Source organism: Ipomoea nil, unplaced genomic scaffold (assembly GCF_001879475.1).
Source record: "Ipomoea nil cultivar Tokyo-kokei standard unplaced genomic scaffold, Asagao_1.1 scaffold1421, whole genome shotgun sequence".
Taxonomy (NCBI): Eukaryota; Viridiplantae; Streptophyta; class Magnoliopsida; order Solanales; family Convolvulaceae; genus Ipomoea; species Ipomoea nil.
In genome coordinates, this window is record NW_017617849.1 from 8,863,052 (window position 1) to 8,888,941 (window position 25,890).

The 25,890-nt window shown below is 38.0% G+C and overlaps 6 protein-coding genes across 8 annotated transcripts; 3 read left to right on the forward strand and 3 right to left on the reverse strand.

Moving 5' to 3' along the window:
- The first annotated feature begins 3,568 nt into the window (after window positions 1–3,568).
- LOC109187204 (hexokinase-2-like) lies at window positions 3,569–6,716 on the forward strand. Its single transcript, XM_019337332.1, has 9 exons — window positions 3,569–4,070; window positions 4,420–4,570; window positions 4,649–4,831; window positions 4,985–5,059; window positions 5,145–5,300; window positions 5,401–5,499; window positions 5,766–5,896; window positions 5,988–6,069; window positions 6,148–6,716. The coding sequence occupies exons 1-9, from the start codon at window positions 3,799–3,801 to the stop codon at window positions 6,493–6,495; spliced, it is 1,497 nt and encodes a 498-aa protein (XP_019192877.1). The 5' UTR covers window positions 3,569–3,798; the 3' UTR covers window positions 6,496–6,716.
- Window positions 6,556–8,262, reverse strand: LOC109187462 (auxin-responsive protein IAA26-like). The gene is made up of 5 exons (XM_019337649.1): window positions 7,919–8,262; window positions 7,589–7,824; window positions 7,299–7,434; window positions 7,027–7,098; window positions 6,556–6,930 (listed from the first exon to the last, which is right to left on the reverse strand). The coding sequence occupies exons 1-5, from the start codon at window positions 8,260–8,262 to the stop codon at window positions 6,927–6,929; spliced, it is 792 nt and encodes a 263-aa protein (XP_019193194.1). The 3' UTR covers window positions 6,556–6,926.
- A 1,515-nt stretch (window positions 8,263–9,777) lies between these two features.
- Window positions 9,778–12,112, forward strand: LOC109188281. The gene is made up of 4 exons (XM_019338889.1): window positions 9,778–10,082; window positions 10,451–10,549; window positions 10,642–11,614; window positions 11,706–12,112. The coding sequence occupies exons 1-4, from the start codon at window positions 9,855–9,857 to the stop codon at window positions 11,933–11,935; spliced, it is 1,530 nt and encodes a 509-aa protein (XP_019194434.1). The 5' UTR covers window positions 9,778–9,854; the 3' UTR covers window positions 11,936–12,112.
- A 115-nt stretch (window positions 12,113–12,227) lies between these two features.
- Window positions 12,228–17,179, reverse strand: LOC109188280 (protein PAF1 homolog). Its single transcript, XM_019338888.1, has 12 exons — window positions 15,811–17,179; window positions 15,253–15,321; window positions 14,830–14,937; window positions 14,561–14,744; window positions 14,398–14,474; window positions 14,179–14,298; window positions 13,621–13,726; window positions 13,199–13,285; window positions 13,030–13,098; window positions 12,882–12,953; window positions 12,663–12,806; window positions 12,228–12,563 (listed from the first exon to the last, which is right to left on the reverse strand). The coding sequence occupies exons 1-12, from the start codon at window positions 16,704–16,706 to the stop codon at window positions 12,423–12,425; spliced, it is 2,073 nt and encodes a 690-aa protein (XP_019194433.1). The 5' UTR covers window positions 16,707–17,179; the 3' UTR covers window positions 12,228–12,422.
- Window positions 17,180–18,467: 1,288 nt separating this feature from the next.
- LOC109188284 (transcription factor MYB1R1) lies at window positions 18,468–21,043 on the forward strand. 2 transcript variants are annotated; one of them, XM_019338895.1, is made up of 4 exons: window positions 18,468–19,237; window positions 19,951–20,159; window positions 20,317–20,904; window positions 20,938–21,043. In XM_019338895.1, exons 1-3 carry the CDS (start codon window positions 18,904–18,906, stop codon window positions 20,887–20,889), a joined length of 1,116 nt encoding a protein of 371 aa, XP_019194440.1. In that variant the 5' UTR covers window positions 18,468–18,903; the 3' UTR covers window positions 20,890–20,904; window positions 20,938–21,043. The 2 variants fall into 2 exon arrangements, with proteins under 2 accessions (XP_019194440.1, XP_019194439.1); XM_019338894.1 differs by having other exon boundaries at window positions 20,317–21,043.
- A 108-nt stretch (window positions 21,044–21,151) lies between these two features.
- LOC109188283 (NADP-dependent malic enzyme) lies at window positions 21,152–25,775 on the reverse strand. Of its 2 annotated transcripts, XM_019338893.1 has the most exons (21): window positions 25,548–25,775; window positions 25,346–25,417; window positions 25,140–25,315; window positions 24,651–24,771; window positions 24,501–24,575; window positions 24,147–24,298; window positions 23,934–24,039; window positions 23,747–23,812; window positions 23,492–23,587; window positions 23,312–23,383; window positions 23,148–23,231; window positions 22,955–23,053; window positions 22,833–22,880; window positions 22,684–22,737; window positions 22,498–22,596; window positions 22,329–22,418; window positions 22,165–22,242; window positions 22,016–22,090; window positions 21,843–21,933; window positions 21,643–21,771; window positions 21,152–21,539 (listed from the first exon to the last, which is right to left on the reverse strand). In XM_019338893.1, the coding sequence occupies exons 1-21, from the start codon at window positions 25,575–25,577 to the stop codon at window positions 21,451–21,453; spliced, it is 1,902 nt and encodes a 633-aa protein (XP_019194438.1). In that variant the 5' UTR covers window positions 25,578–25,775; the 3' UTR covers window positions 21,152–21,450. The 2 variants fall into 2 exon arrangements, with proteins under 2 accessions (XP_019194438.1, XP_019194437.1); XM_019338892.1 differs by having other exon boundaries at window positions 25,140–25,417.
- Window positions 25,776–25,890: the final 115 nt, after the last annotated feature.

A 25,890-nucleotide genomic window follows, 5' to 3' on the forward strand; every position in this document is an offset into this window, starting at 1 on the left:
ACTCCGAAATTATGAATGTAATGAAAATTCATAATCTCATAACAGAAAATTCATAATCGCATAACAGAAAATTCATAATCTCATAACTGAAAATTCATAATCTCATAACAGAAAATTCATAATCTCATAACAGAAAATTCATAATCTCATGGTTCTAAAGTGAATGTGTAGGCAGTCACGTAATTAATTAAAAGAAAAAAAAAAGATAACGGTGCACTAACACCGTTGGAACCGTGTTCACCATGAATGGTGAACACGGTTCCATGGCATAACGTCTGGGGTTAGGCGGAGTGGGTTAGTGATTTGGGCCATGGCAGGAGATTCAGTTAGTTGAGAACGCTAGTGAGATGAGCGCAAATTTTGGTGCAGAATATTAATAAAAGGTATATTTTAAATATATTAAAGATACATTATTTATGTACTGAATATCTATTATTTGAAATAATATATTTTTAATAGTTAAATAATCTATCTTCAAATAATGTATTTTCAGTACATAAATAATGTACATTTAATATATTAAAAATGTATATTTTATTCATAATCCACATAATTGTGTGGATAATGGTCCATGGAAAAATGATTGTGAAATGAATGAGTTGCCCCAGTCGTTATATTATAGACCGCGGTGCATGTGCACCGCGGTCAAAAACGACGCCGTTTCTTTAAGTAAAGAAACGGTCCGCCGTTAGTGTTAACGGAGTCCGTTTGTTTGGTGTATTAAACATCAACTGACACTACAGTATATCCAATCCGACACTGCAGTTATATCAAAATGATACTATAGTTATAGTGAAATGAAACTGCAGTGTATATAAACTGAAACTGAATAACATTTCACATATTTGAGTGTATATTGTACAATGAAGCTGTAATTATATCAAAATAATCATGTAGTTGTGTTTTAATGAAACTATAGTGTATATAAAATAAAATTAAATAACATTTTCACATATTTGAGTCTATAAATATCGAATGAAACTATAGTTATATCGAACTGAAACTGTAGTTGTGTTCAACTGAAACTGCAGTGTATACAAAATGACACTGAATAATAGAGTTACTTTTTGCAAAAGGGTGCGAAACGACGAAAATAAACACTGTTAATTTTCATTTAAGAAAAAGACGCGCAGTGCATAATCGATTATGCACCGCGGTGCATAATATAATTTGCCGAGTTGCCCAAGTCCAGTTGTGTACTCCTGTCAAATGAAGGCTTGGAAAGAGCTGTAATTGGATTGTATTGGAATTAAGAGTTTATTGAGCTTCAAAATTAAACGATTTACCTATTGGGCCTACGCATGCAAATTTGTGCATAGTAATTAAACAACAGCCCAATTTTAAGTTCATTATTTTACTATTGGGCCGTATATGGTAAACTTTGTTTCAACAAAATGGAATATGTCGTAATAACATTCATAGAAATAGATTTATTTCATTCTTTATTTTAACCACTTTTTTTGTGAATAGTATTTATAGACTGAGCTATTCTCTTTGGAGTCCGGGTTATTATAATGGGCTTATTTTGACTTGTATGCTTTCAACCTTTAACTTTTGAGTCCAGGTTATTATAATGGGCTTAATTTAGCAATATTACTAAGGTGTGTTTGGTTTATAGGTTTATACACATCATGAATGGAAATTAAAATTAAAGTTATTGCTCGGATGACAACTTTTTTAAACATAGCTATGAGATTTGATTACCCCTTCAATTAAAAACATAATTTCCTACTTAAAAGCGGGTATCACTCCATCTCATCCCTCTTCATTTGTCACCTCTCGATTTGTCGCCTCATCACTACATTCCTCGGATCTTTATTCATATTGGTGTTTTGGATGTCATTATATTGATATCAATTGCCTTAAATTTTTATTTTTGTATTTTTAAAAATCTTTAATCTCATTATAGAGGTATACATAACCAAACATCAATATTAGTAATTCACCAAGCATGCAAAATACTTTCACTAAAACTCATTATTATTATTAAATATTTAATTTACATTTCAGTTCTGATTTGTATGTGCGAACCAAACACACCCTAAACTTGACGTATTAAATTATGCCTATAATCCAATATATTTTATCGCATTTTAATATTTTGCTTTTTGATTTTGCATTAAGTGGGCGCATGTTGGAAATGTTGATGGGTTCCACGTGTGGGATTCATTAGTTCAAAGGTTGGGGTCAATACCAACCCTTTATAATGCTTTAAGTCAGCCTTGTATTTTGGTGTGTATGTGGTCAAATAATGGTGTCTAAACCTACCACTTTATTTTGCTTTACAATGAGTTTGTAGTTGTAACATTATATTTGCAATATTATCTCATTAAAATACATATCAACATTTAAGTTACTTTTCATGCAAACATCATAGTATTTAACCGGTCAATAAATTTAATCCAAAGTTTAATACAATCATAAATTTGAATCCATAATACAACATACCCAACAATTATTTAATAATTGTCATATCCTTCTTCTCCCACACCGACAGACAGTGCGCACAAGGAATCTGCCCACTTTGGATATAATTCTTACACTGTAGCAGCCAAGGTTTAAACCTTGGTCTATTCTCTCTAATACTGCCCATTGAACCATTGAACTAGACCCGTACGGGCATAATTGCCATATCTTAATGAGTAATACTATATGTACTCTCACTTTTTACTCATTTTGTACTCCCTGCTGGAGTGTCATGATTTGATTGATTTAAATAATAAAGTGGACTACTATTTTCTTCACTCACTTAAATTTATTGGTACATGTGACGGGAGTTTATACTCCATGGGAGTACATATATCATTTTCCTATTCGAGTTGAGCTCAATTGAAGTTTCGTGTGGATTAGTAGCCATATTCTAATTTCTAAATAAATTAGATTTTAAATATACTAAATTAAAACGTTATTGAATTAGTAATTGTATACTAAATAGGTTAAATTAAAACTCTGTTGGATTAGTCCTATCCCATCCACAAATCCTATCCTAAATAGATCGAATTGAAACATAATTAGATTAGTTTTATTTGTACGTTTAGTTAGTCTTATACTATCAAACTTTTTGTCTACAAAGAAATACAATTTAAAAGATTTATATCCAACCCCTTATTCTTACTCGCACAAAATAAAGATTCGGACCATCCTATTTCGAAAGGATTCTAATTCATAGGATCCACTCACAATCCCACAAACATTAGTATAATTGTTATTGAAAAAATATATGAGTTGAACAATAAATCAAGATTATTATAGTTTGATTTCGTAGATAATCTTGATCTCTATCACATGACAAATTGGATTGGTACTTGTAAATGGTATCGGATTGGGAGTATTTGATAATCTCCATTTGGGATTTGGGATTTGGGTATTTGATTGCATGGATATCGATAATCCCAGTTAAGTGTGGATGTTGGAATATTACAGTTGGAAAAGCAAATAAAAAGCAGTGTCATTCATCGTACGTAGCAGTACTAGCCACTTAACAACCTTTGAACTAACGACTGAAAACGTCAACTAAAATCCACCGATTCTCTTTCGACCATTTCTTTGTTGTTATATACATAATATATACAATAAATATATATAAAGTCAAAGTTGATGAACGTTTTGTTAGCTGCCCCTTCAATTTCTCCATATTTTTCTTCTTCAGTGTACTTCTGATCGGATCTCAGTTTAACAGTTTTGTTCTAAGCTACAAGATTCGATCTTTTTGTTATTTTTGTTGAGAGGGTACGGTTGCGAGATTGTGTGGAGTGGGGAGTTTTTATTTTTGGCTGATTCGCGAAGAGAAAGGAGAGAATGAGGAAGGCGGTAGTCGGAGCGGCGGTGGTGGGGGCGGCGGCGGCCTGCGCCGTGGCGGCTCTGGTGGTGCGCCACCGCATGAAGAAATCTAACAAGTGGGCACGGGCCATGGCCATTCTCCGCGAATTCGGGGAGAAGTGCGCCACCCCCAACGCGAAGCTCAGGCAGCTGGCCGACGCCATGACGGTGGAGATGCACGCCGGACTCGCCTCCGAGGGCGGCAGCAAGCTCAAGATGCTCATTAGCTACGTCGACAATCTCCCCACTGGGTAACTTTTTCTACCTTTTTCCCGTTTGATCTTTTTGTTTTTGCTGCTGTTCTTCAATTTGTATATTATCATGACTCAAATCTGGGAAATTTCGGATTCAGAATTCTTGAAAATCCGTGAAAAAAAAAATCCCAATTTGCTGGAAAAAAAAAAAAATTCTTTCTGTCAATGATGATAGCAGATTAGATATGGAATGATTTCCTTGTTAGGATCACTGTTTATCTGTATTTTGTTATTGGTTAATGATTCTTGATCCATGAAAACTGTTTGCAAAATTGTTGTTGGATGTATATGTGAAAAGAAGCATCCTTAAATTGTCTGTCTTTTGTTGTTATTCTTGATAATAAAGTGATGAGGAAGGAGTGTTCTATGCCTTGGATCTTGGTGGGACGAATTTCCGCGTGTTGCGAGTGCAGTTGGGAGGGAAAAATGGTGGCATTACTAGTCAAGAATTCGCTGAAGCATCTATACCCCCTAATCTTATGGTTGGCAGTGGAGAGGTGTGTGCTTATTCGTACAAGATTATTGTTTTTGTCATATGTTGTTTCGTTATACGCCTGAAATTGATGTGATTCTAGGCCCTCTTTGACTTCATTGCGGAAAAGCTTACAAAGTTTATAGCTGAAGAAGAACAGAAGTTCCACCAACCTTCCGGAAAGCAGAGGGAGCTAGGTTTTACTTTCTCGTTCCCTGTAATGCAGACTTCAATTAATAGTGGGGATCTTATTAGGTGGACGAAAGGGTTCTCTATTGATGATACGGTATGTGCTCGTCTTATTCCTCGTGGTTCTTCTCATACTTCTGACGAGAGTATGTATGCTGAATTGGTCTAGAACTGAAACATGTTTAAGAAATCATATTCTGTTAACACCAAACCTAGGATCGAACATTATTTCTTATTTGCTCGGGTATAGGTTGGCAAAGATGTGGTTGCGGAACTAACAAAAGCCATTAAGAGAAAAGGTGTTTTTCTGCGGGTGGCAGCTCTGGTAAGTCGGATTATTTGCTAATGCCATTCGTTTTTTTTTTCGTTTTTCGATAGCAACATCACTGACTTCAATCTCGTGGTGGAAGGTTAACGATACTATTGGGACATTAGCCGGGGGTAGATATTCGAACAAGGATGTATCTGTTGCGGTGATCTTGGGTACTGGAACTAATGCTGCATACGTAGAGCGGGCCCAGGCAATCCCGAAGTGGCATGGTCCTCTTCCTAAATCGGGAGAGATGGTTAGGATGTTTATAATGGGTTTTGGATTTTCGTATAAAGATTATCTTTTAGTATATGCCCTGTTACTAGTTGGTTAATATGTTGCACGTTACACCACAGGTTATCAACATGGAGTGGGGTAATTTTAGGGCATCACATCTGCCTTTTACCGAGTACGATCAAGCACTGGATTCTGAAAGTTTAAATCCCGGGGAACAGGTGAGTACTTTTGTATGTGTTATTGAATATATATTTGATATATAGAATCTCTATATATTAGGCAGTTTAGGGTTAGTCTTCTATCTCCTATTTATAGGGCTTTGTATTCTCTATTCTATATGACAGTTTGAGGCAATATATGACAGCACATTTGAAACCCTCTCTCTCTTTACTATCGTAACAGTATGCATCATATGTTTCGGCCTTTCGGGCAGCTTGTTTTTGCATTTGAAGTAACATGTATGTATTGTTGTTTTTTCTTGTAGATATTCGAAAAGATGACATCTGGCATGTATTTGGGTGATATTCTAAGGAGAGTTCTGCTTAAAATGGCTGAAGAAGCTGCCTTCTTCGGTGATGAGGTCCCTTCAAAATTAAAGACTCCATTCGTATTGAGGTACCGTATTTGATTCTTTTATCGATGGAAATACATAACTTGACTGTTACGGTTTCTATAAACGAGATGTTTATAAAATATATAAATGCAGGACACCTGAAATGTCAGCTATGCATCACGACACATCGCCTGATCTGAAGGTGGTTGGTGAGAAACTGAAAGATATTTTAGAGGTATAGTTTCTTGGTTGCGTTTGTTGTATCGTCCTGTTTCACCTACATACATTTTTACGCCATAAATTTTCACTTCAGATACCGAATACCTCCTTTAAAATAAGGAGAGTAGTGGTTGAGCTGTGCAACATCATTGCGATACGCGGGGCACGGCTTGCAGCTTCGGGGATTCTGGGCATCCTGAAAAAGATGGGACGAGATGCGCCGAGAGAAGGCGGGCCCGTGAAGACCGTGATCGCGATGGATGGCGGGCTATACGAGCACTACACCGAATACAGCAGGTGTTTGGAGAACTCTTTGTATGATTTGGTGGGAGAGGAAATGGCACCACACATTGTGTTTGAGCTCTCAAATGATGGTTCTGGGATTGGTGCTGCTCTCCTCGCGGCCTCCCATTCCTACTATGCTGATGAGCAGATTGCCTAAAATAAAAGAAGTTTGATGCACAACTGTTTTCGCCATTGCCAATTTTCGATTCTTTTAAACTTTTCTTGTCTGTTAGTTTAGGAAAAATGTTGGAAACCCAACATATGTATTCAAGAACTTTAGGTTTCATTGTAGATTACTGCCATTTTTATGAGCTCCATAACTCTCTTTCTGCTGAAAAACCTTTCATCAGGATATAATAAAGTGGAAAGTTTTGAATCTTTGGTAAATTGATGTACAGAAATCCATAATGTACATGGTACCTAGAATGAATTTGTTTTGTTTCTGATAAAATTGTCCCAAAAACAGTCACTTATTGCAGAAACAATGCCACTGATGATCTCTGCAAAAAGAAAAAAAAAAAAAAAAAAAGATTCTTCATTGTACTATGCCTGTTTCATCACAGCAAAGCTCACAGCTTCATCTGCTTTCTACCTGGAAAAATAAACACCCGGGAAAATTCTAAGGTGCCGATTATAGTTGGTACTGATGTTGATCGGTACTATGAAACGAGGATGAAATCTAACTCACGGTTTGGACTTTGGAGTAGATAGTTCTGAGGTTTTCGACACGCGCAACCTCTTCACAGTGGATACAAATACACTGCAAACAACATGTGAAGATCCTTGAGAATTCAGAACAAACAAACATCCTTATTCTTGGATTGTTAAGAACAGACTAACATGCAATTTATGGTTATAAAAAACAAAAACAGGATTATTGGTGAAGAGGATAGAAATATTCTGTCTAGGCATCAGAATAATGCAGAGAATAAAGTAAATAAAAGAGCATCAGATCAATACTGCCATTGGACATCCTTAACAAGCTTCCTGTCTCCTTCATTATCCTCAAAAACTAGGGCATATTCTCCTCTTCCATCTAACAAGCTAGCAAACACCTTCCCTCCTTCCTTGTACCCATTTTCAGTTCCATTTTGAGCTGAATAAAAAGTACATTAGATATACCATTACTAGAGTCGAACTCTACTGGCTCGACCCGAGCTGAATCTGGATTAGTCTTACTGTGGTGGAAAAACACCCGACTATTATAATAACAATGGAAGTATTGCATAATGAAATATAAAAAAAAAAACCTGCGAGAAGTCCTGTAAAAAGTTGATCAACAGCAGAAGAAAGTTTTTTGTAGGTGTCACAGGCTTTAAGGTCCACTTTCCTTCCAATGGGCACCCCATCCATGTTGATCTTGACAAACAGTCCTTTCTGGCTACTTTCAACCAGATTTTGTGGTTTTAGGAAGCTGCTGCTGCTAGCGCGATTCTTTCTTAACGAACGAATTGGCGGCCACCCCACAACTGAACAAGGAGCAGATCTGTTCCATTGTTCCAAACAATATATGCATTTTTACACAAACAGAATTAACAGATTATCCAGGACAAACATATATAAAACAAAAGATGAAGCACCTTTTCTGAATGCAACCAGGCTGCACTGATTGAAACAACGAGAATTCCTTCGCCCGGCCTCCATTAATACACTCCAAGAACCTTCTCTCTGCTGCAACACTGGATGAGCCAAAAGAGACAACTGAGATGTCTCCACCTGGAGGACCAAGTCTGAGCTCAAGCTCTTCCTCTTCTGAAACACCATAGCCTTTTCCTTCCCTCTTCTCTACACAATCTGTCTTGCTTCGAATCAAATCTAACAGCTGAAGACATTTCTCATCCTTTCCCAGATATCCCTCCATCCCCCTTTTACTCAACAAGATCTGCACACCAAAACTAAGCAAAAACAGAAGTAAAGGCATCATCTTTAGGAAGAGAATCCCAAGAACCAGAAAGGAGCAATCTTTAGATAAGCTGGAAAATCCCAAACCTTCAAAAACCTGCAAGAATGAACAAAAACATCTACCCAGAAGTAGAAGACTTAAGACAACAGAGAATCCCAAGAACCAGAGACAAAAACAGTGGCTTTAATGATGGACTGTGATCCAAGCTTTAAACTTTCCTCTCAAAACCCCACTGTTTTTTTGTCTTTTTGTTGGCAGATTTAGAGGCTAGGACTTTAGCCGCAGATGTAAACTGCAAGGGAGCAAAAAGACATTGAATGGGAGATGGATTATTCATGTGATGACTTTATACGCAAAACATAATGTCTGCCATAAACCACAATGTACTGATTGCAAGCGAAGCAACACGAGGGTTGAAGATTTGCACTTTTTACCATAAATTCTGCACTGCTGGATTGACTATTGTGATAAGTGATGGAAGAGTGGCGCCAAATACATTCAAGGCTGCCATAACTGTGCTTCAAAGTCCAATTAGTAGGTTTTGTTGTTTCCTTAAAGTCAAGGACGAACCTTAAAGAACCTTGATTTGATAGTGCATGTGTTCCAAGTTGTCAACGACACAGATTTATAACCTAATGAATTTAATTATATTGGGAACTCAACGTGGTGGACCTTTGAATTTCAACGTTAAGCTTTGCCTAATTTATGAATGGATTGGGAAGACTATGGTTGCCTGCTCACGTGTGGGATGTCATGCATCATGTCTATGTATATTTGAAAGCATTTTTCTATTAAAAAAATGTTGTTCTTTTGTTTTTTTTTTTGTTGAAACACTCATAATTCTTTATGATGTAGTATATGTTCTATACTTTCTTAATCTTCTCCAGCCTAAAAAATCAATACCCCAATCACCAAGATTCGATCGTGTGACCACCTATTTGAAATGGTAATAGAGATGTCATCACACTCTTGTATCTGTCTCTAGAATCATAGCACTCAATTGGTAGCAAGACTTGGGGCCTATTTGGTAAATCGTTGTTAGCTGATTGGGTTAATTAGAGGGTATAACTAATTGATAACATTAGCCAATTGTAGAAATGTGTTTGGTAAATTAGCTGTTAACTGATAGTTGTTTAGTATAATTTCTTTTTTAAAAAAGCCAATTGAAAAAGTTGCTTTGAATAGTTTTTTGAGTTTTAACATTTTGAAGTACAAAAAGTTAACTAACCAAATACTTATATTAATTTTTAAGTTAATAGTAGTCAAATAAATTAAAATTGTTTTATAGACTAACTATTTTACCAAGTTGTTATTCTTGATAGGGTATCTAATGACGCTGCGCTAGAGGTTAAAAAGGTCATTCTTGAAATATTGATGTGTTGCATCGTATAATATTTTTGAAACAATAAATTTTGATAGTAAACAATATTTAAAATATATTATTCAATTAATGTATTAATTATGGTGTTTTAATTTTTTTAGGAAAAAAAATAATATTTATTATGCTGGGATGGAGTATTTAAGAAAAGGATAATTCCAGAAGTTTAAGTCACGCCAGAATTCAAATCGAGTAACGGTCACCGGTGAGGGAAAGATAGATAGAGAGATAGACGATGCTGAAGAACGTCGACGACAGCAAATCGACGGCGAGGCCGAGATCAAATAGAATGCCGTTACGAAGCATTCCGAACTCCAACAATGGCGTTAGACATTTGTCCAGGTCGACCAAAACCAAGAAGAAGCTGCCGGGAAAGAAAGAACAAGAAAAAGCCGTCCCCGGCGATAGCTCGCTTGACCGTCTCCTTCTTGTTCACTCCGACCTCTCCTCTCTCGTTCACCAGGTATATGAGTATATCTCACTCTCATCATAGTCGGTCAGTGGGACTGAACTTAGATTTTGAGTTCGATTCGCTTGAGATGCACAGCAAGGGTTCCTGATTTTGGTGTTGAGGTTTTAAATTTAGGCGCTTTGATTCTGCTTCATATAATCTATCATAATGTTCTAGGTTTCATTTCATTTTTAATCAAAATCCCTAATTTTCAATCATGACGGTTTAACTTTAGTCATTTGCTATGTTCTGGTGAATTTGTCTAGAAGGAATCACTTTATTTACTTTGCAATTGTGATTATATGTTTAGACATGGAAAATTAGAAACACAAGATTATGTTTCCTGTGAGTCAGTGACAGGCATTTCTTAATTAATCCAGATTGATGAACTTGTTGTGCAAGCACTAACTAGCAAGAAGGAAATTAAGGAAATCAAATCTTTTGCAGATTTCCTGTCTGAAATGCAAGTGTCTTTGAAGGTTGGTTCTTAAATTTATTCATCTAAATTTTAATGCATCATAGTTACTTGTTTTGGCATGGGCTCTTTATATAGTGTATTCAAAATTTGCAGCCATGGGTTTCTACATTTCAGAAAGCTCTTTCTGATACATCCACAAGGCCTGAAAATACAGTGGAACAGCCACTGGAAAGTAAGGTAGTCCTAGTCCCTGCTGTTAAAGAGGATATGAGAAATGTTGTTGACAGCCCTGAACAGTGTAAATGGGATTCTCTGGTTTGTTCATCACCCCTGGTGTCTTGGCCTGCAGACTGCACTTCTGGATGTGACAGGCAACTTTTTCTCCTCACTCCTTTGCCCCAATCTAAGGGTCTTTTATCCAAGTTCAGGGAGTCTTCTAAATCAATAGTTGAGAAGATTAAACCTGACCAAATTCCTCAGCTGCCATCGGTTTTTGATGTAATGGGTGACAATCTGCTTGATAGTGCAAAACCAGAGACTACATCTAAAAGAACTGGTCAGCCTTTATATCACCTTGATGTTACAGGAAATGTGAATGACCAGAAGCTTGGGAGTATTGCAGTAACAGCCATTCCAAAGGAAGTTTCTGATATTGCCATGAAGAAGCCGGAGGGCACTCTAGATAGCAAGCTTGTTTCCCCTGAGAAAGTTTTGTGTAGACAGAACTCCATACTCATGACCCCGTGCTTGAAAGTTTCACCACCCAAGTCATGTGTAGTGCTTGAACCTGTGTCAGAATATCATTATAAGGGCAATCTTAAGGTTCATAAGTTAACTCCATATCCTAGTGTACTGCAGTTTTCAAGTGAATCTCAGGATTCAGAATCATCCACCAGTCAATCTTCAGAACAGCTTAATGTGAAGTATCCGGAACTCTTTGGGATTAAACTAGGCAATCAGTTTGATAACAGATGGAAGGTGGCAGACGAATCACCAAAATGGTCACCCCCCAAAACATGCGTTCTATTGGAGCCGCCTGAAGATGCAGCCGGACAGTGCTTGATTCCTGAAACTGCTCCAAATCCTAATCAGAAAAACTTCTTACCAAAGAGAAGTAGTACTCAAGGTATGTTACATACCTGAAGAAAACTTGCAAGCAATATGCACCTTTTAACTTTATTTATAAACATTTTAAATTCTTCCTCTCTGAATGACAGAACTTGGTAGCAAATATGAACTCGTCGAAAGCACTCCCATGATGAAAGAACCTGAGAGCTGTATCAAAATCGGAAAACATCCAGGTGAGAACACCTTGAAGAGAGAACTATGGACCAAGTTTGAAGCAGCATCCACACATGCAATGTGCTTCAATCCACCCACTACACAGAAGATGGCTCTGCAGAAAGGGTTTCTTGACAGATTGGATGAGGTTTCTTCTGATGAATGAAGTTCTGCAATAGTGTGGAAGAGATGATCAAATGCTTTCTGTGCTGCCATGACTCAAACCAGAATATGGTGCTAATTTTGCATTCTATGCTACTCATGAAATCCATTTTTTGAAAATTTGCAAGAACAAGTTTCTTCTTACAATAATGAAATATGTGAAGCCTACTTTTTAAGCTTATATGGCCATTTTTTTTCCTGTGTAAAACAACATTTAAGCTTTTCTGCTTGTATAGAGAATGGTTGCAGACCACACACTACACAACTGCTAAGGAAGGCAATGGGGCTAAAAGAAGTTAAACTGTTAAAGCAAATGACAACACACAAGGCTGGCAACAAATGAGAATCATCTAATAAAATGTTGAAACTTTCAAAAAACAAAATTTTTACTAGTTACAAAGAAAAACTCTTGTCAGTAATCTCTTGTACTTGAGAATCTACTCTACTTTCAACTTTCTTATTACCCTATTGTACTTGAAAATTTTTTGCAATCAATCAGATAACTCGTATTCACCGCCGCTAGATTGGTCTTCATCCGTGTCATGCATACCCTTCTCTGAATGTAAACCATCTTCTAAGCTCATTCTTGATCTCTTAGAATCTGAACCACTCCCCTTGAAACTTGAATAACCCTGCAATAGCCAGGAAAGCGAGATGAGATCAAATTATAATTACCCTTATCGGGGAGGGGGGCAAAGGATGAGGCCAAATGAATTTTACAAGCATAATACCCCTTCATCTTTCAATTCAATGACATCTACTGTTTGTCTATTCCTTACTGTCACTCTTGCAGGTATGGGAAACTGTTCTACTTCTTCGTTTGATTTTCCTTCTCTGGCCCTCTTTTTTCTCAATGAGAGTTTTGTTGGAACAGGCTGTATTGCACAACAAAATTAGTACTGGATTTGATAGCGGAAGAGCCTATAGATCCTATAAATAAAAGAATTTACCATGTAGCGTGCATCTGATTTGCCACTGGCCACAAGGAATGTGGTTAGATCATCTGTGTCATCACCACGTACCTGTTGATACATTGAAAAAACATATTTCAGAGAAGTTAGAAATTAACTTGAAGTTAACACTCTGAGCACTACATACATCCCAGTGATACTCGCGAACCCATGCATACGAGATATCCTCATTTTCATCAAACATATCCTTCTCCAGCTGTCAAATAAAAGTAAGTTTGTTAGTCAAATATAAGTTTATGAGTGAATAACAGAAAATATAAGGTAAGCAAACATAGCAAATATACAGTGCAGTCTACCTCATTGGGTGAAGGGACCATATATGCCAGAAATTTATCAGATTTAGCAGCATCTGAATTTCTAACGACATAGCTTTTCATAATTGCCTGCAGAGAATGAAGAGATATGGACTCTATAAGGTACAAGAAAGAGGACAGCACCCCCATTAACTAATGGGGCTATATGTTACATACATTCTACACATACAAGCATATGAAGAATAGCCAAATGCTGAAGCAAAACAAGTGGTTCTTCCAGTAAGGAAGCCAAATGTGTCTAGCCTCAAAGCATACAAGATACTCTAAATGTGCCCAATATGGAAGCCGTCATATCCAAATTTTGGTAAAGCGGCAACTTCTTTTTTTGCAAAAGGAAAAAAGATTTTTTTTTCCTTGCTTTGCTGAAATAAGGACAAACGCATACAGCACCAGTAGCATATTACCCGAGATTCATGTTTATCTCGAATAGCCTTGTCTAACTTGCTATAGTTTTCTGCATCAGCAGTAGGAGCACTATCAAATGTAGCAACCACGAACTGGTCTTTGTACCTGGACAAGGGGAAATTAATTTTTATTACAATAAAATCAATGACAAAAAATTTAAAAAGTATGGTGGTTCTCAATACACAAATGAATGAGATGTGGGTCAATCTTCTACACCCATGAAAGCTCCAAAGAAACTATACTAACAAGCGAAACTTTTCAGATACAAGTTACAGTCAAAACAAAATCAGAACTCTACAATCTTGATATAAGAGTTCTATGTTTTCCTTAGTGTGTATGTGGGGGGGAGGGGGGGGTGTGGGGGTAATGCATTTCTAAGTTCTAATGTTCAATGCAAACTGTTTTAACGCAGCTGATAATTAATTGCTCCTTATGTTTTAACTTGTCAATCTATCTATCTCTCAGTAAACCTAACATGATTGCATAATAGAATGAGACTTACTAAAGGGCAGTAGAGGCAAGCAAATACAAATTTTAATAGAACAAAGGAAACTTACCGATCAAAGTCTGGGAAAAGGGGTAAAACTTTAAGAGGCTGCAATCTTGGATTGGTTGCATGAACAGGTCGTGACTTGCATGCCTCAAAAGAAGCCTTAATTTCTTGTATTTGTCTATCCCTGAAAACATATAGTGGGTATTTGGTTAAAAAAAAAATGTTAAGGTCTGTTTATCTCTTTTGCCATATTGACACAGAAAACAAAATTATTGGAAGCAACCTGTTATTAAGGTTCTCTAAAATGTTGTGGCCTCCTTTATTTTCTCGTAATTCCTTCGCTTGCTTTTCAGTCAGAGACTACATATAGCATTGAAAACCAAATAAGTAAAAGTTTTGGCACTATTTATGGAGAACTGCCCAATAACAGCAGAATTTGCAGAAACCTGTTTTGTTGAATCCAAGCTTAGAGAAGATATATATTGTGTTTTGACTAGCCAAGAAACACCCTTGTCAGTTGGCCTCTCTTTCCTTTTAATGCCATCTTTCTTGATAGGGGTTACAGGATCATCATCACGCAACAAGGCCTCATCCTCGAGATCCAGGGGAGTCCTTTCACCCTTGGGGGGGCTACCAAAATAGCAATTAGTGGAAATTAGATTTATTTTACTTCAAAAACAAGCTGTTTGAGAAGTATGAAGGAGAAGAAACATACTTATATACACTGAGATCAAGCAGGTCAAGAGGGATTCCGAGATCTGGTTCAACATATAGTTGAGGCTTGTGCATTTTCTCTAATGAAGTGATCGTGTATTTGGTAAATCTGCAAACATAAATTTCTTACCTAAAAGAGCAGATGAAAAGAATGCAACTACAGCCTGTAGTTATGAAAAGCTAAAGCATTCAGGGAGAAGACAACTAAAGATCACATCACTAAGATCCACACTAGGATGAAAATGCAGAGTATAAGCATAGTAGTATTTTCAGATACCTCACAGCACTATAGATACGAGTCAAGACAAAAATATGGACAGATAGATGAAAATATTGTAGCATACAATGTCCAATAGAGGCAATATCCCATATCTAAAGAACACAAGCAAACCTGCAGTATGAAGAGACACCAAAAATTGCTTACCTATCTTTGTCTCTTCTTAAAGACATAAGCTTTGGCTGTGCTGTTGGATCTGGCAATTCATTTCGGAACCTGCAGACAAAAATACAGATTGTGTTAGGCACCATCAACAACAAATAATGAGAGCAGTTAATAGTATTCAGATGCCTATTCAAAAACAAGTTTCAAACCGTTTAGCACACATGTCAAACATGCTACTCTATCATTCTTTCTTTTTTTCTGATTTACCTCAATTCCAGATCAGTCACCAGTGCTACCACAGAAAGTATTTAACACTAATTGAAGTATGAACATAAGATTGGAATGAAAGATACAATAGTTCCTTCAACAGAACATGAATTAGTAACTGAGCATCAGAGGAAAGATAAAATTGATTGTCCGAACCCAAGCCTAATTATTTGCTAGAGAACAGTTATATTCATATGCTTAAAGTATATTAATATGGCAACAGAACAATCTCCAGGAGACAAATTATGATGATGTGCTAAGACTGGCTTGCATTTAAAACACCAAGCAACATTGAAATGAAATATCTGAAATTTAACATATCAACATACTCACTTCAGCTTGCAAAGAAATGTTGTTGGCTTCTTCAACCGATTTTCAGTTCTCTCCCCACTTAACAAAGGAGCAGTTCTCCTGTCGGCCATGTGTGATGCACTAATGGAACCATGACCCTTCACTCCAGAAGTTAACATTTGGGTCTTCTGCAGCACCTTGTTCTGGGATTCTTTTAAATGATGCCTATGTTTCTCTTCATGCCTTTGTTTCTCATACTCTCTCTTCTTCCGCAACCTCCTCTCTTCCTCTGTCTCAACTCTTCCAGAAGGAGCATTCGGTTTCTTCACTGGCATGGGAGGAACAGGAGGTTTCTGCTTAGAGGGTATCCCGTGATTCCCATGCCCTGATTCTCGCCACCCAGAATCCCTTCCATCCTTGGGAGCTGCTTTCTCAGCGGCAGGCCTGCTTTCATTACTTGGATGCGCTGGGGGGGCTGATGAAGGGGGTGGTGGGGGTGAAGAAGGTGGCGGAGGAGGAGGAATTGCTGAATTTGGGGGAGGAGAAGAAGGTGGAGGAGGTGGGGGTGGCGGTTGTAAATGCTGGTGTTGGTTGTATTGCGAGTATTGAGAAGAAGGATAATACACTGGAGCTGGGGGAGCAGCTTGCGGTGGCGGTGGTGGAGGAGGGTACGAAGAATCCGGCGGAGGCGGGGGTGGCGGATACTGATGAGACTGGGGTGGCGGCAGCGGAACATGATTCCTCGGCGGAAGAGGGCCGCTAAAATGCGGCGGTGCATGTTGATAATTACCGTATCCCCAATTCTGAGATGGCTGATTCCCTCGCGGCTGCCCTGCGGTGGATGCTGGCGGGGGAGGTTGCAGAGGATTCTGATTCGGCGGTGGGGGAGGAGCAAACGCGGGTTGCGACGGGGGCTGGAATGGCCTATAAGAATCCATCACCACCGCCAGCCCTAGCTATACACTAATCCACCAAAGTTTCCCACAAAGCACACACTAATACCCTAGGAGAGAGAAAACCATCAAATTTACCTTCTATTCAACTTGCAATCCCAATCTTTCACCTCACCACTTCCCTTCCCTACACGAACATCTGCACTGCATCAACGAGCAAACCCTCGACAAATCTGGAAGCGAAATCGGAGCTTTAGCTAGATCAACACCGCGAAAGCAATCGAAAATTTCAAATACTTTGAGATTCAGAGCAGAAAACACAAATGAAACCTCAAGTCGGAAAAGACGAAATTCACGAGATATACATATATCGTCTGTATACGTATATATATGCAGGTGTAGTATTAAATATGAGACTGAGACGACTTTTTACAGTTTACGGCTGGGAAAAGCGAGCAGATAGTTTAAGCAGCGGATAACGACGACGATGAAGAGATGCCCTCATAAGTAAAGCAGCAGCCATAGATTTCCCTTTTTTCTTCCCTTAAATTATAAATTTATATATATTTTTTAATGACCAGGGAAATCTTTGAGTAATTATAGATAAATTCTCATTTTTGTATAATAACTCAAAACTAAATTAAGGTATTGACATTATAAATTTATATTTATTTTAAGTCTCATTATATAAACCCCACGATAAATTAAATATAGTCGGAATAATCAAGTGATTTGTAGTCCACTGGTATTGGGTTGTTCCCTTAAGTGGGAGGTGTAAGGTTCAAAGCTTATTTATTATTGTCACACTAAGATAATTTTAAAAATAGATATAACAAGACTCAGTTTGTTAGGTTTTGGACCTACGATGAGAGTAGTATTATTTAATAATACTTCGTACTCCGTGTTATTATTATTAAAGTGTAACATTATATTAGTTTAGTTAGACTTTGATTTAGTCAGTAACTGCTAGGTAATGTATAGGGATAGTTATGCTAGTCATCTAAGTCTATTGTATCTCTGTGTAACAATCAATTCATTCAATCAATGCAAACTATTCTCTAATCTGGTATCAAAGATATTTAAGCTTGAGAATCTAAGGGTCCGAAGAGTAAATGAAAAATAAAATATGTACTCAATAATGATGCTTAAAGCCTAAGCATATTCTAGTATAGTTAGTATTTTGAGATAGTTTTATTATATTTGATAATGATTACATGTATGGAGAATGTGCAAATCTCACTATTTATACACCGTTAACGTTGAGCTGACACTGCATGATTATAATGTTGTAAGTTTATCCCTACACACAATATTCGTGTATTATACATTTTTTCCTTAGATGATGCAAAGCGTGTCCGGTCATTGTTTATCTTTATCTTTGATGAATTAAACGAATAAGTTCTTGACCCTTCTTAAGATATTAGACAAATGATTTATAATATTGGATTATCAATCATACTCAAATACTATAGTCTCCATACAATTAATAATTATCTATTGTTATATTTATACACTATGAACCAATACACACAAACAAATAAAAATACATTTTTTAGCCCCCAAAAAAAGAGCCAAGAAAATGGAACAAAATTATCATGTTAAAAAATCACAAATTTAATTTTTACTATTACCAAAACACCATCTCAAGCATTTAAACTCATCACATAAAACCTTGTTAATATAATTTACCTTTTTACTTGAGTTATGGGCTTATGGCTACAAGTATTTTCCGTCATAAAAACAAAATTGATAATATATATATAGGGAATGGGAAATAGTGTGAAAGTGAAGAAAGAGACAGCGGCAAATTACAAAAGGCCGACAAACAAAAAAGCAGGAGCTATCTGATTAGGGCGAGAACAGTGAATTGAGGTGGATGGGCGAATCCAACAAACAAGACAACCTTGTTCTCCGAATTCTCGTAATTATGCTAAAAATAAAAATGCAGACCTCAATCTGGAAATCTATATCCAAATTCACTGTTCTCCTACTGCACACTGCACATATCTTTACATTTATCCGAATTCAATATGCACCTTGCTTGCAATTTCTCAATAGTCTTTAGTCTTTTCCCCTCCACAAACTCCGCAGTCCACCCCCACTTCCCCGGCAAAGCGACCTACGCAAACAAATTTGTCCACACATATACTATCCGATAATACCACCCGTCGTAGGTTGTAACTTGTAACTACGAAAGTAGGAATCTTTTCTTGAAAATCGGCTGATTTGGATATCTGGGTCGATGCCTCGACGCTGCTCTCATTGCAGCAACAACGGTCACAACTCAAGGACGTGCCCGGCGAGGGGTGGCGCCGCCGCTGGCGGCGGCGGCGGCGTAGGAGTGAAGCTCTTCGGGGTGAGACTTACGGATGGGGGGTCGATCATGAAGAAGAGTGCTAGCATGGGGAACCTCTCCGCCCTCTACCATTCGTCCTCGTCCGCCGCCGCGTCTCCCAACCCGGGCTCGCCGTCCTCGGATGCTTTCCGTGAACCGGTGCACTTGTCCGACGGGTATGCCTCCGATGATCCAACCCACGCTTCTTGTTCCACCAATCGTCGAGCTGAAAGAAAGAAAGGTTTTTTAGTCTTTACTTCTCTAGTGATTTTCCCTATCCTATCGGGTAGTTTCTTCGTATCATATCATTGCAGACTTCCCATTAAATCTGATTTCTGCAAACAATTGGATGTTCTATTTTCATCTCTATAATTTAAGGTGGTCTTGGCGTTTCTTAGCTTCAGTTCTTGCTGCTTCTATGTTGGCTACTGTCATTTACTTGACTGTGTATGTATTCTTGATTTTGCAATTGATCATAGATGGGTTCATTCTGTTACTGTATTAGGTAAGTACAGGCTGTTCATTTCTTCTTCTTCTCATTCCTACACACAACACATTTAGGTCAAAATATGGTAAATGAATAGCACGGGTGGCTCGGTTGGTTTATAGTGTCAAATTATGGACAAAAATGAAGGATCGAGCCCTCACAGTTGCCGTGTGGGAGTTTCACCTTCTTTTGGGGTGGCTTTTTCTGGGCACCAGACACTGGTTCTTCCACATAATGGGCCGCCTCCACAATCCTGTCGGCCTGAGTGTTTAGTGCAAGTGGAGAGTAGTTTAAGGAGCTTGTAGTTGATCTCGAGGGTTCTGTTTTTAGCCATTGACAACCTTGGCTTGTTATAAACAGTGTATAGTAAAAGCATCAAACACAAAAGATTCAATGAACATGTTACCTTAAACCACTGGTTGGAGAGCTCGGGGTAATTACTTGTGGATGTATGGTTTTATTTGCAGGTGTTCCGTGGACAGAGGAAGAGCACCGGCTTTTCCTACTTGGTCTGCAGAAGCTGGGCAAAGGGGATTGGCGGGGTATATCAAGGAACTATGTAACTTCAAGAACGCCCACTCAGGTAGCAAGCCATGCCCAAAAGTATTTTATCCGCCAGAGTAACGTTACCAGGAGAAAGAGAAGGTCTAGCCTCTTTGACATGGTTGCGGATATGGTTAGTCTTCTCAAAATAAGGTCTTTGTAGTTGTCATATATGTCAAAGATTGGAGTCTGCCTCTCCTTAACACCAAATATGTTGTCCCGTTTTCTGTTGTGTAAGGAATCAGTTTTGTTTGATGATTTTGTCCTGGTTTTTAATGATGTCTGTACAGGCTACAGAATCCCGACCATTTCCAGAAGAACAGTTTATGCTCCCCCCTCGAGCGTTAGAAACTGACGAGGCAGAGGCAGAGGCAGAGACAGAGGCGGTGGAAACTGATCGTGCACATTCGTTACCTTCTTTACAGCTCTCTCTCAAGCCAGGATTTGAATCGATGGAAACCACCCCAAGTGAGCCTGTCGAAAACACAGAAGAAAACGTGACACCCTCATTGGAAGCTCCTCGGGTGTTCCCCACATTCATCCCGACTTACATCCCCATTTCATTTCCATTATGGTCATCAAACGCTGTTCCTCTGGATGAAGATACAGGAGGAGATACCTCCCACCATCAGATCCTGAAACCTATACCAGTAGTCCCTAAAGAACTGGTCAACGTAGATGAACTAGTGGGAATGTCCCAGCTGAGCCTAGGCGAAAGCATTTCTTGCCAAATAGAACCCTCCCCGCTTTCTCTTAAGCTGACCGGAGAACCATCAAGACAGTCGGCATTTCATGCCAGCACCCCAGTTCATAGCAGCTCAGAAATTGTCAAGGGTGAAGCTTCTCCACTCAAAGCAGTTTAAGTGTACCTGGTAGGTCTCATATTCACTTTTCCCTGTTATCCTTTCTTGTTCTGGTGTAATTACCTCTGCTCTAATGTAGCTTAGGGTCTGTGAAAAGGGCAATATTGTATATAGTGTTCTCCATCTTGATGAACAGCTAGGGTCTTTACATGAATTTGTAATGATAATTCTCAAAAAAGAAAACTATGATTCCAAATCATCATACAGAACTCAAGAAAGGAATCAAGAATTCCAAAATGTACCAAACCTGCTAAAAAGAATGTTTTTCAAGAAAGATGAAATTTCATTCCAATGGCAGATAAGAACACAAAGGTTATTTGATTGACATGACATTTCGGAGAATATTTACAACAAATGAGGTTTACAAAACCTATGTTCTTGAGAAACTTTAGTTGAATTTGATAGTGTCAAATCATTGAACATTTTGCAGTCTTACTGATCCTCCTCCTTGTGGTTTGTGTTGCCAATAAGGATTGAACATTCAAAAAAATTTCCTCAAACAAAAAAGACACCATTTTGACTAAATAGACGCCAAAAAGGCTTGACAAATCTTCCTTCAAATCAGCGATAGCTATGATAAGAGGGGCTGTACATGCAGCTCTCAGCAAACGCTTCCAGGTTTTCTGGCTGTGGTCGATGAGTAGCCAAGCCTTCGATAAAAACAAATAAACCACATTCAATTACACACATATTGGCATGAATCTAGCAAGGGGAGTCGGGGAGATATCATTTTAAAAAGATAAAGGGTAGTACCAAGTTCGTATGCTTTGGCTGCTACTTTGGCAGCAATTCGGGCAGAAATCTTTCTTATGTTGGAAAACGGTGGGTACATGAGCCCTTTCTCAAAGTCCTCCCACGTAACCTCTGCAGCTAGAGCTTCAGCTGTTTAAAGCGACAAAAGAGGCGTTAGTAGATTAAGACAAGTTCGTTCCTAGTAAACATCAGAAACTTACAAGCAGCAAGAAGCATATCATCATGGACACGAATTGCACCAGAAATTATCAGGCCCAAACCAAATCCAGGGAAAATATACGCATTATTTGACTACATGATGATAAAGCAACGAAATTTAGTCCAAGATCTGTGTAATCATTAATAATGGAAAGAATATCGTTTCATTTGTTACCTGTCCAGACACAAAGACCGTTCCCTTGTATTCAAATGGCGGGAATGGGCTACCACTGGCAAAAATTGCTCGACCCTGAAAGAAAAACATACTCCGTAATAACACTATGTAACAAAAATCGAAAAAGAAGATCCTAATAAAAATGCAACCTCACTCCAGGTATAAGCCTCTTCTGCAGTACACTCTGACTGTGATGTTGGGTTTGAGAGGGCGAAAATAACGGGTTGCTGCAAAGCAGACCAATTGTAAAATTGGAAATTTAGTAATTTACTCAACCGGGAATTATTTTTTAAAAATGAATACAAGAATAAACCTCGTTGATCGATGCCATTGCTCCAACAACTTCTTTTGTAAATGTTCTTCCAACTCCAGAAGATCCAATCAAGACCGTTGGCTTGATAACCTAGAGAAGTAAACCTAATTAGAATAATGATACCATGTGTCGAGAAAGAGGTTATAGGGGAAAGGACTCTCGAACTAACATTAACCGCATTTACTAGGTCCTTTACAGGTTCATGTTCATGGGCCCAAGGCCTTTTAAACTGCTGAAGTATCTCCATCCGAGACCTAACAATCAATCCCTAGAACATCGATGAATAGGATTCAGCTTCATGGAAGACAATTAATTTGAATAGAAACCCAAAAATTTATACCAAGAAATGAACTACCTTGGAGTCCACCAACCAAATTTTCTTCCTCGTTTCATCTAGTGGAGCTCCAGTCTACAAGTAACAAGCCAAACATAAAGACATTATATTTATTCATAATTTCAAGGTTGTTTTTTTTTAAAAAATCCAAAACGTACTTAGGTTTCTACCTGTTTTGACATTTCAAGAGCTATAAGTTCTGCTATGCCAGTGCCAGCCTGGATTATTAACACGACAAAAACAGTATTAAATCAAAGAAGAAGAGAACATGTAAAAGAGGCGATAGAAAAACCTCTCCGGCACCAAGGAACAAGAATGTTTGTTCGGCTAAGGTTCCCCCGAGTTTCTTAAGTGCAGCCAATAGCCCTGCAAGGACGACAGATGCAGTTCCCTGAAACAGAATCAAGAATGACGGGTTATAACACATCGATACTAGTAAGTCAAAACTATACCTAACCTCTCACTAAAAGAACACCTCGGGTTACCTGTATATCATCATTGAAAACAAGGTGACTAGGGCTGTACTTATCGAGTAGATCAAATGCATTATGGTTTGCAAAATCTTCGAACTACGTAAAGGAAGCAAAAGTTAGTACAAATAATATGGAATATATTCACATTTATTACAACAATTAGTAAACCAAAATACCTGAACGAGCACTTTCTCCCCATAAATTTGTTTGACAGCAGTCATGAATTCATCAAGAAGTTCAGCATATTCCTGCATTCACAAAAGATAAACATCTAGTCCAAGTATGTGGAAGAAAGACAAACTTTTCGAAACTTTGAGTAAAACGAGAATAAGGACATAAAAGTTCAGACTGTTAACCTGTCCAGTTGCTCTCCTTTGCCTGAGCCCAATATAAAATTCATCTTTCAACAACTTCTCATTGTTGGTTCCGACATCAATGGTTACAGGCAAACACTAAAAAATGCAGGCAAATAAATGAATGAATCTACAGGTTTACTGCTTTTATCTCAACAAGAAAAAGTACATATTAACAATCTAGAAAAGAAAGTAACTTTAAGTGTTTGTAAGAGAAGGAAAGAATATGACATAAATGTTTGTCTTAGAGAAACTTACAGCTGAAGGATGAACACCACCAAGAGCAGTATACAATGAGAGTTTCCCGACAGGTATCCCCATTCCCTAGGGTAAATGGATGTAACTATAAGAATCTTATCATTTGAGTCTTTAAAATAACACATAGTAGAAGATAGTTGGAGTAATTATTAGATTCAAGAAACAAATAAGCTCATATACAACATACCTGGCAACCGAGGTCACCAAGGCCCAAAATTCTTTCCCCATCGGTCACAACAATAACCTGAACCTTCTTCTCAGGCCAGTTCTTCAGTACCTCAAGAACCCTTCCCCTGCAAAATACTCCCACCATTAGCAGTCAGGTTCGACATAATTATTAAAAAAAAAAAAAAAAAAAAAAAACTATGTACTGCTAATTTGCAAGATACGTAGTACGTACTTGTCTTTCAAGCTAATGAAAAGACCCTGAGGGTGCCTAAAGATGCTTCCATACTTTTGGCATGCTTCACCCACAGTTGGAGTATAGATGATAGGAAGCAGCTCCTCAACATTGTCGATAACAACCTTGTAAAATAGATTTTCATTCCTCTCCTGAAAACAATTAATACCAATAAATATTTATACACTCGAGAGTAGCAAATGGGAAGTAGGGACTTGTAATAATGGAACTGTTATAAGAATCATTTGCAAAATGTAAAAGTATATTCCTCATACTTAAAAACCACAAATTATTACCACATATTAAATATTATAAAGTGATATATTTGGAGATAAAACTTAACATTGCCACCACCTGGAGATCAGTAATGGCCATGTACTTCTGCAATGGTACTTCATACTGCCGGAGATTGTGCATAACATTTTTTACCTGGAGAGATAGAAAAAGTTCTAAAGAACATAGGCAAGGGTACGATCTAAGAGAGAAGTGACAAGTTCAAATAACCTGAAGCTCCTGATCAACAACCACGGGAGGAAGAAGACCGCATAAATAGTGTGCATCCCTTTCTTTCTCATTGAAAGCAAGACCTTTATTGTAGCGTGGATCACGCAACAATGAATATCCACTGCAGCAGAAAAAGAAAAAGAAACAATCATTACTGTTTAGTGTTGAGGCAGAAAACATTTATTTGTTTAATGTTGGATAACTTGCAGAAAATCTAACCACTTTGACCAGAACCTTTGAAATTGAGGACAGAGAAAGTCATTAGTTTTCCAAGGTACTAGATCAAATTTAGTTGCAAGGTTCAAAGGTCATCCATTTATAAACAACATAGTACTTTGATAAAAGTGGTACTAATAACAAATCAGTCATAACGCAAATGAAGAACAGTTGTTTACTAACAAAAATTGGACATAACAACAAAACATTTGTGATCAAAGACTAATCATCGAAGCATTAAAAAAAAAAAAAAAAAAGACTACATACTCTTACCTAGCAACAGAGAAGGCCGAGGGGGTGATGGTATGCTCCTCATTGACATTTTCCTCGCAGTAGAGATCCCCAACTCCACCAATGACGGTGGATTTGGGCTCCTTTACAGCCGGAGCAATCTCCACCGTCTCTTTCAGAGCAGTCCCGGCAATAAAGCTGGCATTTCGGTCACTGGGTTTGGCGTTTGATCTGGCGGCAGCCACCACCACTGGAGCAAAAACTATTCTCTGTGGTTTTGACTGAGCCAAGCATCTCGACACCCCAGAAAAGGAATTGTTCTGCAGGGAAGAAACAAAGAAAACTTCAAAATAATCAAACTTTCTTCCCAAAGAACAGTTCTTTTTTAAAAGGCCAGGAAATGGATGTTATGCAAGCTTGAGCATACAAAAGGGGTTGGTTCAAGATTACCGTAAAATTGGTTCCACACAACGCAAACATTGCGGCAGAGATTGTAGAAAGACGGAATCTTTTGGTGTTGAAACTTGAAAGAAAGGATAAAGAGAGGAGCTTTTACTTAGAACTGTTTTCCGTGTGTATGTCTCTCCAACTCCCTCTCTCTCTCTCTTTCTTTCTCTCCCTCTTGATCCTCGATCTGCCTTTTATCAGTTTCAATGCTGCCATGGAAGTAGGAAGCTTCACTTGCTCCAAACATTAGTAATTTTTAGTCGGTACAAACTATTTTGTAACGCTTCGTTTTCCCATATCAGTTTCTTAACTCTTTCGCCATATTTCTTAAATTATACGTTTAAAC